This window comes from Xenopus laevis, chromosome 3L, assembly GCF_017654675.1.
Source record: "Xenopus laevis strain J_2021 chromosome 3L, Xenopus_laevis_v10.1, whole genome shotgun sequence".
Classification (NCBI taxonomy): domain Eukaryota; kingdom Metazoa; phylum Chordata; class Amphibia; order Anura; family Pipidae; genus Xenopus; species Xenopus laevis.
This window is the reverse complement of record NC_054375.1, coordinates 141,577,451-141,598,198: the sequence shown is the minus strand read 5'-3', so window position 1 is coordinate 141,598,198 and position 20,748 is coordinate 141,577,451. Positions and strand designations below refer to the sequence as shown.

The following is a 20,748-nucleotide window of genomic DNA, read 5'->3' as shown; positions in this document are numbered from 1 at the left end:
TCCCAACATTTTGGAAATAAAAAGAGGGACAAAAAAGTTGCCGCACATAGCGTGGACATTTTTGACCACACCCATTTTTGTGGCCACACCCCCTAATTACCATGTTAATTTTACAAAATTTGACAGGTTTTAACATTTGTCTGTATTTTTTTTCAGTTATTACAGTTTTGCTAATGAAGATGCATTGCCCTTTAAGCTGTGAGTCTAACTTCTCCCAAGTGACCTGTTATCTTATATTGTTACAATTACTCATTTGCTTATCTCAAAATTGTTACAAAAGTATGTTATCTGCAGCTGTGGCTGTTCTGGACTCTCTGCCAAAAGTCAATGAAGTTAGAAACGTTGTTTCTTTTTCTGGCTGTTCAGTGCAGAGAAAAACAGGACTTTCCAGTACAAATGATTGACTGCAGGTTGAGCTGTCAAAAGAGGGACTGTCCCTCTAAAAACGGGACAGTTGGGAGGTATGTGTCACGAAATGGGCAGGGCAGGCACAAGTCTATAAATTCAGTGTGAGGACGACCAGAAGATTTTTTGCTGTAGCTGGCCCAAACCTGCCCGACCCCTGGGTTACATGCCGGCCTGCACATCACTAATATAAAGTGAAAATAGAAAATAAAATCTGGAGACAGGGCTGGTGGTCCGACACTGCTTCTAGGACTATCTAGGCATAAGCATTTTCAAATATCATCCTAACCAGCCTAGGCTGCCCCTTCCCCCTCCCACCAATGCTACAGCCCAACTGTTTAAAAGCAATGCTTTAAGGGCTAGTCCACACGAGGAGATTCGACTAATCACCTCGTCTTCTGAGCGACTATCTCCCGGAAATGCATGGCCGCGTGTGCATTAGCGCAGGCGACTTTTCATTGTAGTCTATGGGAAAACACGCTGAGGCAGTTCGGGGAGATAGTCGCTCAGAAGATGAGGCGATTAGTCGCCAGGCGACAAAATCTCCTCGTGTGGCCTTACCCTAAAGGGGTGGTTCACCTTTAAGTTAACTTTTAGAATGTTATACAATGGACCAATTCTAACCAACCTTTCAACTGGTCTTCATTTTTTATCTTCTATAGTTTTTTTTCATTATTTGCTTTCTTCTTCTCTTTTTTCAACTTCCAAATGGGGGTCACTGACCCCATCTGAAAAATCAAATGCCCTGTAAGGCTACAAATGTATTGCTATCGCTACTTTGTATTATTTATCTTTCTGTTCAGGCCTCTCCTATTCATATTCCAGTCTCTTATTCATATCAATGCATGGTTGCTGGGGTCATTTAGAACCTAGCAGCACAGATTGCTGAAATTGCAAATTGAAGAGCTGCTGAATAAAAAACTAAAAAACTAAAAAAACATAAATAATAAAAAATGAAAACCAATTTCAAATTGTCTCATCATACTAAACGTTAACTTAAAGGCGAACAAGCGATTTAATTAGCTCCTCCCATCAGCTGCTAATTATATTGTTAGACATTTTGCCTTCATGGAGTTGTATTCTGGGGGGTTAATGTACAAACTGGCTGTTGCCACATCTTTGCCTTGATATGTAACATCAGCAACTAATCACTGCTGACATATTTGTGCAACGCTTGTCCTTGCACCCCTCCGGCCTCCAGTGAATGATGAGGTTCCTTATCAGAGTCATTACAGCAGAGAATCCTTCGGGAAGGAGGATATAAGCAGAAGGCTGGACCCAGACCAAGTACAGAGATCAGATAAAGAGGGAGCTCAGGGTCCTTAGCAGCCACACACATCGGCTAGAGAACGAGCTTAGAGACCCAGATACAAAAGGAGCCCAAAGACCTGACCATCCTGAGGATATAAACTGAGCTGAAAGACACAAACCTGCCCGGGACATTGGGATAAGGATATAAGTTGGACACAGTCTTGTGCTTGAGGACAACAACAGATTTTGGAGTTTCTCATTGGCTGGAGACCACCGACCCACATATTGCTGCCAGCTCCCAACTCCTATACATCAAGCGATGCTGCCTGCCACCTTCAAGCTCTGTGCCGGAATATCCTACAGGCACCTGCGCAACATGACAGGTACAGTATGGTCTCCAGAGGGGGGACGAGTGTCACCTATAAGGGTTCATTTATCATCATCATCATCATTTATTTATATAGCGCTGTCAAGATCCGCAGTGCTTTATCAATATTGGTGCTAAATTGCTTCACTTGATGTTGCACTTTGTCCACGTGTTGCTCATATAGTGATACACTTTGCCTTGCAGGTAGGGTTGCCCCCTGGTCAGTATTTTATTGGCCTGGCCGGTAAAAATGATGGTTGACCCCAATGTTATTAATAGGAAAAAAAGCTAAATATATAGGAAGGCCCGTATTTTTTCCAGAAAAGGTGGAAACCCTAGTTGCAGGCATTCATATAGGTTCCAGGTCCTTGATGGACTTGCTTAATTGCTATACAGGTTTGGGATCCACTCTCCGGAAACCCGTTATCCAAATTACGGGAAGGCTGTCTCCCATAGACTTCATTTTATCCAAATCCTGAAAAAATGATTTCCTTTTCTTTGTCATAATAAAACAGTACCTTGCACTAAATCCAATGTAAGATATAATTAATCCTTATTGGAAGCAAAACCAGCCTATTGGGTTTATTTAAAGGGGAACTATCTGGAAAATAAAAATTGAATATAAGCTCCAGCATACCGAAATAAGAAGTTTTCTAAATATACACTTGAGAAAGGGTATGTAATGACCCGAAACATGTCGTGTAGTATCCTTGAATAAACACAACCGCAGCATTTTTTTTGCTGCTTTGGAGTGCTCTCCTCATTTGTAAATTAACACTTTTTCTAAATATAATCAATTATAAATTCTGTACAGTTTCTGGAATAATCAAGTTTATCTTCACTATTCCTCTCTCAGCATCTGTTTTTCTTCATTCTCTCTTCATGCAGCAGTTGGGTGTCAGATATTCATGGACAGTTAGATCCAATATATCTTATATGATTAACATGTATATATAGAGCACTTATAGGGGGGTTCTTTTTGCCTAGAAGATGTATTAGAGCTCACTCTATTAAAATCACCAGACATCATGTCTCTCTACATGCAGAATTTGTGCAAAAGGCAGTTATTTTGTTTAGATTTTGTTTGTACTGGAATCAGTTTTTTGAGTGAGCTCTAATACATCTGCTAGGAAAGGAGCCCCCCTATAAGATATATTGGATCTACAGTAACTGTCAATGAATATCCGACACCCAACTGCTGCATGAAGACAGAATGATGAGAAACAGATGCTGAGAGAGGAATAGTGAAGATAAACTTGATTATTTCAGAAACGATGCAGAATATTTAATTCTTATTTTAGTATGCTGAAGCTTATATTAAATTTTAATTTTTCCGGTAGTTTCTCTTTAATGTTTGCATTATTTTCTAGTAGACTTAAGGTATAAAGATCCAAATTACAGAAAGATCCATTATCCGAAAAAACCCTGGTCCCAAGTATTCTGAAATAATATTATTAACTTGTATTTATATGGGCAAACATTAAAGAACTTCATTCTGTCTTCATTCAGCAGTACAAACAAAATCTAACAAAATAACTGCCTTTTGCACAAATTCTGCATGTAGAGAGACATGATGTCTGGTGATTTTAATAGAGTGACCTCTAATACATCTTCTAGGCAAAAGGAGCCCCCCTATAAGATATATTGTATCTAACTGTCAATGAATATCTGACACCCAACTGCTGCATGAAGACAGAATGAGGAGAAACAGATGCTGAAGGAATAGTGAAGATAAACTTGATTATTTCAGAAACAATGCAGAATATTCTATTCTTATTTTAGTATGCTGAAGCTTATATTAAATTTTCATTTTTGCGGTAGTTCCTGTTTACATTATTTTCTAGTAGACTTAAGGTATAAAGATCCAAATTACAGAAAGATCCATTATCCGGAAAACCTCTGGTCCTGAGCATTCTGGATAACAGGTCCCATACCTGTTCTAGGGATATTACTGCAAAAAACATAGTTTCTACATCCTACTTGTCACCCCCAGCCCTGCAGTCCAAAACCACCTTTTAGTTCTCAGGTTCCGGGAGGGGGGGGGCTGGTTATAGGCGAGCAGGACGCAGAATTGTGTGAACAGTTGTAATGCAGATTTTGTCAAGGGGACACATTTTACAGCTCTGCAGTTGCCACTAGCAACCAATTAGCAGTTTTTTCTACCAGACGTCTACACATTAGAGAATGAAAACATTGGTTAATTGGGTTTATTTAATGTTTCCATGATTTTCTAGTAGACTTAATCATACGAAGATTACGGAAAGATCCGTTATCTGGAAAACTCCAGGTCTGGAGCATTCTGGATAACAGGTCCCATACCTGTACTTTGATCTAAGCTTCACCTACTGTGTGCAAGTTAAAAAAAACAGTTGGGCATTCAATCCTGCCATTTATTTGCCCATTGCAAACCAAAATACTTTTCGCCTTTTATTAGAATATTCTTTTTTTTGCGATGATCATCCCAAAAAATGTTTTTTTTAATTAGAGGTTGGCAAATTTCTGTTACTTAATATGTCTAATACGTGCAAAGTTCTTTCATTTGCCATGAAAAGTGTTTTTTTTTATCAGGTAAGACAAAGTTTTTCTGGTACCAGCGTATTAATTCCAAAATTCTGTAGATTCCAGGAGTTTGTGTCACACTCCCAAAGTAATCAAGGGTCTAACCCTAAACATGTAGGGGCAGATTTATCAAGGGGCAAATTTCGAGGGTTAAAAAACCCTCAAAGTAAAATACTTCGCATTAGAATATCGAATTCGAAGGATTTTAGCGCAAAAGCTTCGATTGAATGATCAAATAAAAATCATTTAAGCGATCGATTGAAGGATTTTTATTTGACCCAAAAAAAATTAGAAAAGTGCTGGGGAAGGTCCCCATAGGCTAATATTGGACTTCGGTAGGTTTAAAGTGGCGAAGTATGAAGTCGAAGGATTTTTTTAAATAGACAGTACTTCGGTTATCGAATGATCGACCGATTTTTACTTCGAATCATTCGATTCAATCGAATTAGACCAATTCGATGGTCGAAGTACCCAAAAAATTACTTCGAAATTCGAATATTTTTTTCATTCGAATTATTCACTCGGGTTTAGTAAATCTTAAGTTTACACTGCTAAATAAAGAAAGCACTTGCAGTTTGAAATTACTGCCTTTGAAGCTGTTTATTCCATACATATGTTTTCCTTTTTTTTATCTCAATCGCTCCGCTAATTAATTCTGTTTCTGGCTCAGAATCCTGCAGTGATGTAAATCATGGGCTTTAGATGGGAGCTGGGAATACTGTAGTCTGAAGGCTCTGGTAAAATATAGCTGCAATCTCAGCCATAAAGTGTGGCAGAAATGCTGCACTGTGACAGGACGGCTTTACACTTTACAATTCCCGAGCTTCCTGAATGTATATATTGCCTCTTTTTTTAGGACTCAGAAGAACAGCCGCTGTGGCACTCACCCATGAACTGGAAAAACTTGCCCTTGTGGGACCAGGGCCCGGCAAATGGATAAATCAGATTCGAAGGAAAAGCATTTTATTGAGTATGTTTATGTTTAATAAACCAAAATGTGAATATCTGCATTATATAAAATATTTCCTGTATTAACATATATGATACAATTTTGGAAGCTGCTACAAGAAGTATAATAACCCGTAATATACATGTCTAGTCGTTTCTCTCTTCCTCCTTCCTGTGACAACTGCCATATTGATCTTTATGGCTACTAAACACATATATGCAATCAATATGAATACTAATGGCATTCAGAATGTGGGACCAGATTATTTAACCTTGGGGAGACTAAATCTCTTAAAGTGATGATTCACCTTTAAATTAGGGATGCACCGAATCCACTATTTTGGATTCGGCCGAACCCCCGAATCCTTTGGGAAAGATTTGGCCGAATCTGAATTTGCATGCGCAAATTAGGGGTAGGAAGGGGGAAACATTTTTTACTTCCTTCTTTTGCGACAAAAAGTCTAGCGATTTCCCTCCCCGCCCCTAATTTGCATATGCAAATTAGGATTCGGATTCGGTTCGGCCGAATCCGAATACTGCTGAAAAAGGCTGAATCCTGGCCGAATCCCGAATTGAATCCTGGATTCGGTGCATCCCTACTTTAAATTACTTTATATGATATGATTAGACAAGTTACAGTTTGTCTTCATATTTTAATTATTAAGCTATTTTTTCAGCAGCTCTCCAGCCTGGAATATCAGCAGCTGTTTGATTGCTAAGGTCCAAATTACCCTACGAATCAGACAATGGTTCAAAGGAGAACTAAACTCCTCCCAATTAGTGATGGGGCGAATTTGTCCAAAAAAATCAGCGAAACGCATTGAAGTCAATGGGCATCAAGATTATTTTGCCAAATGCATTAAAGTCAACGGACGTCCAAATAATTTTGACGTGCGACAATGTTAATGCGCACAACTATTCTGATGCGCTCCCAATTTTTTTTTTGCTAGGCAGATTTTTCGCTGGCGACTTTTCGCCAAACTTTCGCAAATTTATTTGCCCACGGCAAAACGTGGAAATTCGTTGCAAATTCTCTCCTGGCGAATTTATTCGCCCATCACTACTCCCAATAAGAAAAGCCCCATCGACTACCCTAGATAGTACCCCCTCCCTACCTACCCTCATAATGTATTATTCCAGAAAGTGCCCCTGGACAGCATGCTCAATTATTTATGCAGAGTAGCGCAGTGTAGTTCATTTCGCTCTCCTTTAAGACTGTAAGATGTTTAGGAGAGAGGCCTGGAAGATAAGTAATAAAATTATCAATAACCAACACAGAACAATAGGTTTGTTGATTGCCAGGGCCTGTGACCCCCAACAACCAAACACCATTTTGCAAGCTGTAAAGAGGCAGAAGAAGAAGGTAAATCCTTCAACAACTATTAAAGTTAAAAAGACCAATTGAAAAGCTGCTAAGAATATGTTTATATAATAACATACTAAAAGTGAGGTCAAAGGTTAACTTCTCCTTTAATGTGTGTGGCCAGTGGCAGCAGACTGAAATTTAGAACAGAAAAATAGGTTCAGGTTCAAGAGAGAACTTAAGGGCAAGGGTCAACATATCTTCTTTACTATAAGGCTTATATGGATTAGTTGTTGCATACAAAGTTCTGCAAAGCTAGAGCTATTTATCATCTTGTATTTCATAAAATGAATTAGTACTGGCTTATAGGACAGGGCTATAACCATTTCCCAATAATATAGATATAGGCTTTTGTGCCATTTCTAAAGGCTGATTTATTCGAGAGTTATTCAGCTGATATCTTTTTAATCCAGGTTCAAGGCTTGAAGAGAAAACCTTGAATGACGTAGAGATGTCGTATATCAAACAGGGTGAAGAGGCTTTAAAAAAGTCCTTGAACATTCTGGGAGACCAAGATGGATGGAAGACTGAAATTGTGATGGTATTACTATTTGTTATATAAATTGTATCTGAAGTGTATCCCTATCCATCCTACCCTTTTGTATCCTCTCCCACCTACTCTTTGTGACACATGCCCTTGATCTTAGGAGAACGGAGATAAGGTTCTAAGTAAAGTTCTCCCAGACATCGGGAAGGTCTTCAAGTTGGAGGCAGTTGTGGAAAAGCCCCTGGACAACGTGTACGGAGAACTGGTGGACAACATGGAAAAAATGGGAGAGTGGAACCCAAATGTCAAGGAAGTCAAGGTAAACCTGGAATCTGTCCCCACTGAACTTTTTATTCTGACCATTTATTTTCTAGTTTAAAAGTTAGTAAGGGTATCAAAATATGTCTAAATGCCTGAACTGTTTTTGGTTTTTGCTGCATTCAACTCACTGTTTCCTTCTGGTCGTTTTTTTTCTGTTGTGCTCATGGAGTCTTGTTCTTTTGATACGCGGTCCCCAACCTTTTAACCCATGAGCCACATTTAAATATAAAAAAGTTGGGGAGCTGCACAAGCATGAAAAAAGCCCCAATAAGGGCTGTGATTGGTTATTTGGTAGCCTTCATGTGGACTAGCAGCCTACAGGTGGCTCTGTTTGGCAGTGAACATGGTCTTTATGCCTCCAAGTCAGAAATCCAAAAATGAGCACCAGCTTTGAGTCCAATGGGAGCAACATCAAAGGGCTCAGTGGTTGGAGATCACTGTTTTAATATATTTACACTGACATTGGCCTCTACTTTAAAGAATGCCTAAGAATTTCTTTAAAAAAATTATCCAACCCATTAGGGATTGGAGAAACAGTAGAAAGGGATTAAAACAAATTAGGTTGCTGGTGCAAATAGAGATAATAAGCATTACATAATGGACTCCTCCGTCACATCTCTACCTGTGCTCTCAGTGCCAAAGTCTGAGGTTGCCACTCGCTTATTTAATTGCCCAGGAAAGTGCGGATACATTAGAATGGCCTCCTCTAATCTTTGCTTTCTCTTTAGATCCTGCAGAAGATTGGGAAGGACACTATGATAACACACGAGAAAGCAGCAGAGACTCCCGGGAATATTGTAGGGGCCCGGGATTTTGTCAGTGTGAGGTGCAGCAAGAGGAGAGGATCCACCTGCATCCTAGCTGGAATGTCAACGAGATTTGGTGGAATGCCGGAACAGAAGGGATTTGTTAGGTAAAGGCACCTCGCCAGAATCAACAGATGGAGATCACTGAAAGCCTTGTGCATAGTATAAGTGTAGAGGAATGTATATAATATAATATTGCGACATTGTATATACCATTAAGTTTAGCCACCAGGATGTAGGGCACTCCCCTTTATTAAACCTATCAACAGTTAATCACACACGTGTTCTTATGCTAAGACTACTTCTCTGTTATGTTTATCTCAGGGGAGAGAATGGTCCCACCTGTATGGTCCTACGGCCCCTGGCAGAAGACATATCTAAGACCAAATTAACTTGGCTTCTCAGCATTGACTTGAAGGTGGGTACCTATAACTTTATTTACTCAACAATTTTGCTTAATGGAGACATTAAGGAGCAGATGTATCAAAATCCAAGTAACGTTCTCATTTGTTCTCTATTCATCTCACACATGAGACATTCAGAATTTTTTTTTGTTTTTTTTTTTGCATTTTTTCTTTCTTACTGAGAAGATGCCAGGGACAATTTTCAATTCAAGGGACATTCCTACAGGTTTCCTATTGAATGGATTATTAATTCACTAATTCTTCAATTAAGGAGATGCTGGTGGATAGATATACATTCCATCCAGTAGAATTTTCTTGGCCCCTCTGATCTCAAGTTGTTTACGTGAGAAAATGTTGGCGAAATAGCTCTGCCAAGGAAAATTATATATTTCAGAGAAATCTCCATCTGTGGGAGAAATGCATTTTTAGGGAGAGGTCTCAGTCTTTGATAAATCTACCCCTTGGAATTGAAGTGAAAATTACATAGTTACATAGGTGAGTTGGGTTTAAAACAGATCAAAGTCCATCAAGTTAAACCCTTCCAAATGAAATCCAATGCACATATATACTGTACACACACACTCACAAACTATATATATACCAAAGTTAGTGATGGGCGAATTTGCGCCGTTCGAAAAATTCGTGAATTTCGCGAAACGGCGAAAAATTTGTGAAATGTCGCCCGTTTTTTACGGTGAATTTTTGCCGGCGAATTTTCACGGGCATTTCGCAAATTTATTTGCTGGCGGCGAATCACGCTAATTCGCCGTGAATTCGCGCATGGCGAATAAATTCGCCCATCACTAACCAAAATCTATATTAAAGGAGAAGGAAAGTCTTCTTCCGCTTGGGGGTGCTAAATGTTAGTGTATAAAAATAGGGGTGTGGAAGCACTCTAAAGGCTTAGTAATAGTATATTTAAGTATAATGGAAGTGATAGTTTTAATGCACATTCCCTGGGCCCCTGTCTCAAAAGTAAGTTTACAAAACAGGGGTTTTTAGTTACAAAGTTATGATCATAAAGTTGAAAAGCCACCATACCACGTCAAGGTAAACCCCACATGGCGGTCCCTAACTTGTTTGCCTTTCGGCCATAGTATAAAAAGTCTTACTGCATAGTAGCATTCAGTGTAATCAGTGTCTGTTGAACCTTGGTTTCAGTGAAAAGGATCTATCCTCCCCCGCCAGTATGCGGCTTTTAAGGGAGAGGCATTGTCCAACCAACGCCCATTTTTAAAAGTATAGGGCCCCATTAGTTTAAGGGGGGTATGGGGTGCTATTAAAAACCACATGAAGCTCAGCCACAGCTTCTGGCTTTTCAACCCATACCCCCTTAAACTAATGGGGTCCTATACTTTTAAAAATGGGCGTTGGTTGGACAATGCCTCTCCCTTAAAAGCCGCATACTGGCGGGGGAGGATAGATCCTTTTCACTGAAACCAAGGTTCAACAGACACTGATTACACTGAATGCTACTATGCAGCAAGACTTTTTATACTATGGCCGAAAGGCAAACAAGTTAGGGACCGCCATGTGGGGTTTACCTTGACGTGGTATGGTGGCTTTTCAACTTTATGATCATAACTTTGTAACTAAGAACCCCTGTTTTGTAAACTTACTTTTGAGACAGGGGCCCAGGGAATGTGCATTAAAACTAGCACTTCCATTATACTTAAATATACTATTACTTAGCCTTTAGAGTGCTTCCACACCCCTATTTTTATACAGTGCTAAATGTTAGGCTGGGGTTTCAGGTAAGTATATACAATCACTTAGAGGTACCTAACATTTGGCACCCCCAAGTGGAAAAATACTTTCCTTCTCCTTTAATATAGGGTTATAATATTAAAATAGACTTGGATATTATGTTTGTCCAAGAAATCACCACCTAAGGTGCTTCAAATGAAAGTTCTTTTCTTCTAGTCTGAAGGGGAGGCCTCTGGTACGGTGATCCACTTTATGGGTAAAAAGGTCCCCTGCTATTTGTCTATAATGTCCTCTAATGTACTTGTAAAGTGTAATCATGTCCCCTTTACAAGCGCCTTTTTTCCAGAGAAAACAACCCCAACCTTGACAGTCTCCCCTCATAATTTAACTCTTCCCTCCCTCTAACCAATTTAGTTGCACTTAGTCTCTGCACTCCCTCCAGCTCATTTATATCCCTCTTAAGGACTGGAGTCCAAAATTTATAGACACAGAATGACACTGCCTAGAATTAGATAACTTGTTATCTACTTGTTATCTATAAATTAAGGAAACCCTCAACAGACAGACAATAAGGGGGTTATTTATCAAAAGTCAAGTTTGTGAGGTTTGTGAGTTTATTTCTACTCAAAATAAATCACAACTCAAATGTTTGCTTATTTATGAAAAACCCAAATGTAAAAAAGTCGATTGAATGCCATTGACTTCTATATGACCTCTATGAGTTTTAGCTGGAGTATTTTTAGATTCTGGCTTTTAGCAGCTTCAGGGCATAATAAATCTCCAAAAGTTCTATTTTTTTTATCCCGAAAAATTCCTGTTTTTAGTGAAACAGCCCTCGAAAAGCTCAGGAAAACACAACTCTACTTTTAATAAATAACCCCCTTGGTGTATAACTTGCATTCATATTATTTCTGCCAAAGTGCATAACCTGCATTTATCAACATTGAACCTCATTTTCCAGTTTGCTGCCCAGTTTTCCAACTTAGACAAATCACTGTGCAAAGTGGCAGCATCCTGCATGGAACCTATAGTTCTGCACAATTTATAATCATCAGCAAAAATAGAAACAGTACTTTCAATGCCCACCTCCAGGTCATTAATAAACAAGTTGAAAAGCAAAGGATCAAGTACAGAGCCCTGCGGTACTCCACTAACAACACTGGTCCAATTAGAAAATGTTCCATTTACCACCACTATTTGTAATACTGTATATCCTTCAGCCAGTTCTCTGTCCAAGTACAAATACTAATTTCCAGGCCAACATTCCTTAATTTAACCATTAGCCTTCTGTGTGGCACTGTATCAAATGCTTTAGGAAAGTCTAAGTAAATCACATCCACTGCCATCCCAGAGTTGAGGTTCCTGCTCACCTCCCCATAAAAGGCACTTAAATGAGTCTGGCAAGATCTATTACGCATAAAACCACACTGACACAAACTCATAGTATTATGATTTGCAATGAAGTCAAGTTTCTTATCCCTTAATACCCCTTCAAAATGCTTTCCTACTACTGACGTCAGACCAACCGGCCTATAGTTATAAGGATGAGAATGGGATCTCATTTTGAATAGCGGCAACATATTAGCAATTCACCAGTCTCTGGGCACCATGCCACACCTTAATGAATCCTGGTTTGGCAATCACAGAGCTAATCTCGTATAGTACCCTGGGGTGAATATCATCTGGTTCTTTGTTTAGTTTAAATGTTCTAGTCTCTTTTGAATTTCCTCATGTGTGAACCATATATCATTTGTTGTATTATTATTATTTGCTGAACAATTGCTCTTCAGCTGATGAATACTTCTCTTGATCAGTATCTGATGGTATTTGATATAAAAACATTGGTTTGTTTTCCAGTGTATGGTTACTAATTACTTGTGTTGTTTGTATATCAGGGATGGCTGCCAAAATCAATTATCAACCAAGTTCTGTCTCAGACACAAGTGGATTTTGCCAAACATCTCCGAAGCAGAATGACTTCTTCAAGCAACGCCCTGTCCCTCTGCTAAAATCTACATCGAATGCTACTACTGAACTCCCCAATAGTATATTCCCTATATTGTGGGCTGTGCCATGGACATCTGTCTCTGAACAACAAGGTGACCTATATTTACTCAGAACATCTTCAGGATTCTGGACCACGTAGGGACACTTCAAAGCACCATAAATCTCATGTAGAATATGATTCAATTTGATTATCTGTTGCAAAAAGCAAAACACACTGTTAATATCCTGGGATGACTTGGCAACCTATTCATGTTACGTTGGAGCCCACCACAGTGGAGAGAAGCAAAAGTTAGAACTGCTGTCTCTAGTTAGCCTACAGAGATGTTCTGCTGAAGACAACTGCAGGGTTGTTTTTCAAAATATAGGCTGCAAAAAACTGCATGTTGGGTAAATTCACTGGTCTGCTTTAAAGCCTTGGTGAACTCCAAACAGATGCATCCATACTCACAAAGGGATCTCTCGTCATTCCAAGAGCAGAGCAATTGAAGATAGCTTTGAACTTAACTTTTAATTGGACTTCATTTATATATGATTTCTAAATTATCTGCCCTCTTCTTCTGCTACTTGGTACATTATCCCTTATAAAACTCAGAATTATAATCCCTGTATTCCCTGTATAACTCAGCCTTCAGCCTTGTGCCTTTATATGGTCAAAGAACACCTCAGCGGGTTCTAATATCCTTATAATATACAGTCGGGGGTTACATTATCTCTTATAATACATGAGTGATACTCAGAGTCCCCTGTATAACGCAGCCTGCAGCCTTGTGCCTTTATATGGTCATAGAACCCCTCAATGACTTCTAATATCCTTATAATATACAGTCGGGGGTACATTATTCCTTATAAAACTCAGAATTATAATCCCTGTATTCCCTGTATAACTCAGCCTTCAGCCTTGTGCCTTTATATGGTCAAAGAACACCTCAGCGGGTTCTAATATCCTTATAATATACAGTCGGGGGGTACATTATCTCTTATAATACATGAGTGATACTCAGAGTCCCCTGTATAACTCAGCCTGCAGCCTTGTGCCTTTATATGGTCATAGAACCCCTCAATGACTTCTAATATCCTTATAATATACAGTCGGGGGTACATTATTTCTTATAATACGAGTGATACTCAGAGTTCCCTGTATAACTCAGCCTGCAGCCTTGTGTCTTTATATGGTCACAGAACAACCCCTCAGTGACTTCTAATATCCTCATTTACAGTAGGGGAATTCCTGGAAAAAAGTTACTGAAGATACTTTTTTGAAATTTACAGAATGTTCTGCTTTGGCTTTTGTACTTAAATGAATTTATATGTATTCCATTATTAACATTCAAATAACGTTACAAATAGAACGGAGTTTTGTATTTGCGCTGTGATATTTATGGAGTGATTTGAAAAGTATTTATTCATGACCAAAGTCTTGCCTGAATTAATGTTATTTTGTGTTATTTATTATTTATTCTGCCTAAAATAATAATAATAATGTAATTTATTTGTGTGAATAAGTTATTCAATTGATTTATTTCTTCTCGTTAAACTTTAGAGCTGATGTGCAAAAGACACAGCATATTGGCAACAGCTATTTATAATGATGCAGAGTATTTACTAGGTCCAAATAATAAATAAACCATAATAAACAATAAAGTTATTATATTTATACTTATTATGAAGATTCTACTCTATGATTATTACTCTCTCTATATAATAATGAGCATCTCTATACACTGATAATGACCAGGCTGCTGTGTATAATGATGCTGAGTATCTCTATACACTGATAATAACCAGGCTGCTGTGTATAATGATACTGAGTATCTCTATACACTGATAATGACCAGGCTGCTGTGTATAATAATACTGAGTATTTCTATACACTGATAATGACCAGGCTGCTGTGTATAATGATGCTGAGTATCTCTATACACTGATAATGACCAGGCTGCTCTATATAATGATGCTGAGTATCTCTATACACTGATAGTTACCAGGCTGCTCTGTATAATGATGCTGAGTATCTCTATACACTGATAATGACCAGGCTGCTCTGTATAATGATGTTGAGTATCTCTATACAATGATAATGACCAGGCTACTGTGTATAATGATGCTGAGTATCTCTATACACTGATAATGACCAGGCTGCTGTGTATAATGATGCTGAGTATCTCTATACACTGATAATAACCAGGCTGCTGTGTATAATGATACTGAGTATCTCTATACACTGATAATGACCAGGCTGCTGTGTATAATGATGCTGAGTATCTCTATACACTGATAATGACCAGGCTGCTGTGTATAATAATACTGAGTATTTCTATACACTGATAATGACCAGGCTGCTGTGTATAATGATGCTGAGTATCTCTATACACTGATAATGACCAGGCTGCTCTATATAATGATGCTGAGTATCTCTATACACTGATAATGACCAGACTGCTGTGTATAATGATGCTGAGTATCTCTATACACTGATAATGACCAGGCTGCTCTATATAATGATGCTGAGTATCTCTATATACTGATAGTTACCAGGCTGCTCTGTATAATGATGCTGAGTATCTCTATACACTGATAATGACCAGGCTGCTCTATATAATGATGCTGAGTATCTCTATACACTGATAGTTACCAGGCTGCTCTGTATAATGATGCTGAGTATCTCTATACACTGATAATGACCAGGCTGCTCTGTATAATGATGTTGAGTATCTCTATACAATGATAATGACCAGGCTACTGTGTATAATGATGCTGAGTATCTCTATACACTGATAATGACCAGGCTGCTGTGTATAATGATGCTGAGTATCTCTATACACTGATAATGACCAGGCTGCTCTGTATAATGATGCTGAGTATCTCTATACACTGATAATGACCAGGCTGCTGTGTATAATGATGCTGAGTATTTCTATACACTGATAATGACCAGGCTGCTGTGTATAATGATGCTGAGTATCTCTATACACTGATAATGACCAGGCTGCTGTGTATAATGATGCTGAGTATTTCTATATACTGATAATGACCAGGCTGCTGTGTATAATGATGCTGAGTATCTCTATACACTGATAATGACCAGACTGCTGTGTATAATTATGCTGAGTATCTCTATACACTGATAATGACCAGGCTGCTCTGTATAATGATGAGAAGATCAAGGCAGGCAGAGCAGACAGAGGTGGGTCCATATGTTTATTATACAGTTTGTTATACATGGTACTGATCATTAACCCAAAATCTACTTAAGGGAATCCCTAGCACCCAGAATGTAATTTCTGACATGTTTTTCTAGTTCTGCCCAGTAAATATTTGTATGAAAAAGCTATTGAAATAAACAGTGGTTCTGCAGTGTGTGTGTGTGCCGCTATCTTCCTTCTGTGTTTAAAGTGGAGAGAAAATGTTGCACAGGATTCTGGGATATTTCATTATGCCTAATTAGAGCCTTTTAAGGTTCCTTATACCTCTGCTGCCATCTGGTGGGAAAGAGTTAAACCACCCCGCTACCTGGCCCTGTTGCTAATACAGCTCAATAAGAAGTGACAGTTGCGAGCCACAGGGACTGCTGCTTGACAGGTATCCAATTAAAGGCAATATAAACCCTTAAATCCTATTAATGTTGTTGAATTGTTCAGAGCACTTGTCTCTCCCCTGTTTTCAAGATAGTAGCAGTTTTTACCATCTAATATAATGAACTTGAAACAACAGCTGCCTCCTGCTGGTCATTTTGGGCGACTCACTCAATTCTTCTTTGCTACAATTGTGACCTGCTGGGAGCCATTGTGTGTCCTAATAACAGTCTTAAGGTTAAAGCCACAGGGCGGCATGTTTCTGCCAGGAGATAATCCCCTGAAACTGCCCATACTGTCCTCCATAAAGCACCTAGAACTGCTGCTTTGCTCTGTCTCACACTGATATTACCATGGCAACACATAGCACGATAGTCTACTTCTGACAGACATAGGGTTAACGTTAATGGAAGACAGCAGGGCAGTTATGGGTGTTTTTCAGATAAAGAACCCACAGGGTGTGATGGCAGCCTTAAAGGGACTGAAGCAAAAAAATAAAATCCCATTTTTTACTTTCTTCAATGAAAAAGAAACCTATCTCCAATATCCTTTAATTAAAAAATGTGTACCATTTTTATAAGAAACCTGACTGTATGCAGTGAAATTCCCCCTTCATTTACTGCAGTGGATAGGAATTGTCAGACGGTCCCTAACTGCTGAGCAGGGAAACAATCATACTTATGTACAGCAGGGGGAGCCCCCGCCTTACTTCCCAGCCATGCAGAACTCAAGCAGCTTTGTTTGTTTCCCTGTAGAGTAGTCGGCGACTGTGTAGAGATTTCTATTGGATTTTATTTTTGCCTTTACATCCCCTTTACTGTTTCCAACTCCAGCTGCAGGGACAAAGATCATGGAGCCAGATTTAAACAGATCAACTCAGATTCTGTTTGGAGGATTATTTTGCTGCAGCCACTGGTTCTGCAGAGTTGGAGAAAGTTCGTATTTAATAATACAAAAACTATAAAATCCAGAGATGTTCATAATTCCCCTGTAATAAGGCGCACTGCTCACAATTCACAGCAGGGTGGATGCTGTGGCTCCCGGCACAGCTATTTTGAAGTGGAGTCCTGCGTGGAACGAATATGTTATACCCAACCCGAGACCCGCACCCGGACCCGCAAACTTACCTGCTTGGACTTGCTACCCTACCCGCAAGTACCTTATCCGCAACCCGCTCCGCCACCCATCAAGAAACAGGAAGTGCTGTCATTGTAAACCGGAAGTGCCATCATTAGAAGTAGGCGTAATCAGAAAAAAAAAGGAGTAAAACAGGAAGTGATGTCAATGTAAACTGGAAGTGACATCATTAGAAGTAGGCGTGATCAGAAAAAAAGGAGTAAAACTCTCTATCGAGTAGACCTGACCCACAAACCCGGAGAACCTTGACCCACGTCTATACCCATTCCCGAAACTTCTACATGCAACCTGCAGGTTACCTGACCGCGGGTACCCGACCCGTTGAAGGACTCTATGTTGAAGTGCAAGGACTGAGGTGAGTCACCTTTAAAGGGCACCTGTTGCCCAGAAATATTTTACGCAGCCAAAGGTGCAGGCTAATAGAGCCCTCACTCCAGTTGGGGGTAACAGTAGTTTTTTTGTTTTTTAAATTTCCCCCACCAGCGCTAGGACACTGATACAGGGAGGGAGCTCCTAGTTCGAGAGGCCATGTTGGGGCATAATCAGTGAATTCTGCAACTTGCTTTTAATTTTAAAAATGACTGTGACCCTCAGCTGGACCCTCAGCTATTGTTCATTTTATTTGGACTTTTCTATTCAGTCTCTCTCATGTTCATCTTCCAGTTTCCTAATCTTGACCCTGCCTGGTTGCTAGAGTAAATTGGAACCTAGCAACCAGATAGCTGCTGAACTAAAACTAAATAAATTTAAAAAAAAAATTAAAACCAATTTAGAATTTGTCTCAGAATACCACAGACTACACCACGCCGAGATTCATTTTAAGGTGATCTACCCCTTTAACGAATACAATGGACTGCGGAAAACTTGTGCAACCACAGCTGCAGTAGTAAATGGGTTATTTATTGTTTATGTTGTAGCAGCTTTGGCCATTTTTCCCAAATAAATTTGCCCCAGGCGGTTGATCCAATTATACTTGTGCACTTCATATTGTTAGTTGGGACCGTGACTAGAGCTGTGATTGGCCCAGAGACTAGAGCGGTGATTGGCCCAGAGACTAGAGCGGTGATTGGCCCAGAGACTAGAGCGGTGATTGGACCAGTGTAGCACATTCATGTTCTTGAGCCTCCAGTGATCCTTGAGTTTGGGATCATTACCCATGAAAGATCCTGCTTCTGGAACTCCTGGGCAGTATTTTCCTCCAATGTTTGTCCAACACGATGTCCCCTCTATAGTGATGAAATGCAGCCCTATCATGAAAGATTCCGCCAAATACCGAAGCAAATCGAAGCGAAAACGGAAAGGGAAAAAGTGTAAAAATCATTTTGTGACAAAAAGTTATTTCCCTTCCTGCACACCCAATTTACATATGCAAATTAGGATTCAGTTCACCCAGGGACAAGGATTTGGGCAAATCCCAGATTTGGTGCATCTCTACTCTATATACTTATATAGAAAGATGGTACTGATTGGTTTACTGGGAATCAATGGGCGAGTCTAGATGGAAATAAGGAAAGAGCACTGCACACTCTAACTCAAAAAATACCCTTAGAAATTAGCCCTGGCATCGAAAAAATTAGCCCAAGCTGGAAGAGCTGAACTAGAGTTCTGTTTGCACGTCTAACAATATAACTTAGTAGATCGGACGACTAACACTTAGGGGCAGATTTATCAAAGGTTCAAAAATTCAAATCAAAAAAATTCGAATTTCGAGCTAATTTCGACTATGGAATAGTCCAAATTTGAATTTAAATTTTTTTTTTACATTTATCATGTACAGTCTCTTTAAAAATTCAACTTCGACCATTCACCTTTTAAAACCTGCCAAATTGCCATTTTCGCCTATGGGGGACCTCCTAGAACCTATCTGGGGTCAATTGGTGGACTTCGATCAAATGTGATGTTATTTCGATTCGAACGAAAACTGACCTATTTGATAGAAAATGGACCTATTCCATCAAAAACGGACCTATTCGGCCAAAAAAAAAGAAGATATTTTTAATAAATTTATTTTTTAATTCGAATATCAAAGTTATGGGAGTTAAAAACAAAAAACTCCCATTACTTTGAAATTCGACCCTTGATAAATCTTTATGACCCTTTTTCACCTATTTCTCAGCACAATACCAGATTGATGCATTGTTCCTTGAGGAGTAACACAGAACACCAGCACAAAGATCACACGTGACTAGTGATGGGCGAATAAATTCGTCTGGCACTAATTCACAGCGAATTTCTGTGTTTCGCCGCAGGCGAATAAGTGCACAAATCTCCCGCCAAAATGTGCCGGTGAAAATTTGCTGGCGTCAATTTCCGATTTTCCCTTTTTTCCCGTGAAAACGTTCGAATTGCTTGATTTTTTTTTGTGAATTGCTTGATTTTTTTGTGAAAATGTTCGAATTGCTAGATTTTTTGTGAAATTTTTCAAATTGCACTATTTTTTTGTGAAAACGTTTGAATTTCACAATTTTTTCCCCAACTTTCTGATTTCACGAAAAAATGTGCCCTTTCGCGAATTTTGCGGGAAATTCGCTAATTTTTTAGAGGGAAGCGAAACGGGAGAAATTCGCCTACACGGGACAAAACAAACCAGGAACTACAACGTATTTATATATATTTTTTTATTTAAAAACAAAAATGGAGTCGTAGAAGATTAACAATATCTTACATCTAAGAACAACATACAATCCCGGCAAATGTCTGACCGGCCGCCCAGTGACCAAATGCTTCAATAATCCTGCGGTTTTGGACAAAAAGTGGTCACAATCTGTCACAAATGTGGGAGGCTGATTGGTTTCCAATCCTAGAATATTAGAGATCCCTGGGAGAGGGATGTCCCAAAGCAACCACTGTCATGTACATAGAGCAGGATGGGACAATTCTCTGCATGATACTCTGGGCGGCCATACCAAGGCAAATAAATGCTGCTGACAGATTGGGCAGCTTATTGGCCATGTTTTTCTTTCTAATGACCTTCCCAAAGGATATCTGGAATAAACAAGCCACATTAGATAATACGACTGGATGAAGGCTGAGCTTTGCTCCACATCTGGGACTTCAGACTCACAGTATGATTGGCTCATTTTGGCCGGAGGTAAAACAACGAGATCAGACAGATTTTGCCCGGTGCATAGGTTTTTTTGAATGGGGCAAACAATTTATTGACCTCATTAATGCCGAGCAAACTGCTATTTATTAAACTGGTTGTTCACCTTTAGATTAACTTGTAGTATGATGTAGAGAGTGATATTCGGAGACAATTTGCAATTGGTTTTCATTTTTTATTATTTGTGGTTTTTGAGTTATTTAGCTTTTTATTCAGCAGCCCTTCAATTTGCATCTTAAGCAATCTGGTAACTAGGGTCCCAATTCCCCTAGCAACCGTGCATTGATTTGAATAAGAGACTGGAATATGAA

General features: G+C 39.2%; 1 protein-coding gene across 1 annotated transcript; it reads left to right on the top strand.

Annotated features, from left to right (window-relative positions):
* Nucleotides 1-1,755: 1,755 nt before the first annotated feature.
* Nucleotides 1,756-15,982, top strand: star.L (steroidogenic acute regulatory protein L homeolog). Its single transcript, NM_001174031.1, is given in 12 exon segments — nucleotides 1,756-2,039; nucleotides 5,439-5,552; nucleotides 7,307-7,434; nucleotides 7,541-7,699; nucleotides 8,430-8,614; nucleotides 8,832-8,925; nucleotides 12,514-13,410; nucleotides 13,544-13,704; nucleotides 13,833-14,331; nucleotides 14,758-14,910; nucleotides 15,261-15,638; nucleotides 15,781-15,982. Coding segments are annotated over 7 exon segments (858 nt in total). The 5' UTR covers nucleotides 1,756-1,975; the 3' UTR covers nucleotides 12,628-13,410; nucleotides 13,544-13,704; nucleotides 13,833-14,331; nucleotides 14,758-14,910; nucleotides 15,261-15,638; nucleotides 15,781-15,982.
* Nucleotides 15,983-20,748: the final 4,766 nt, after the last annotated feature.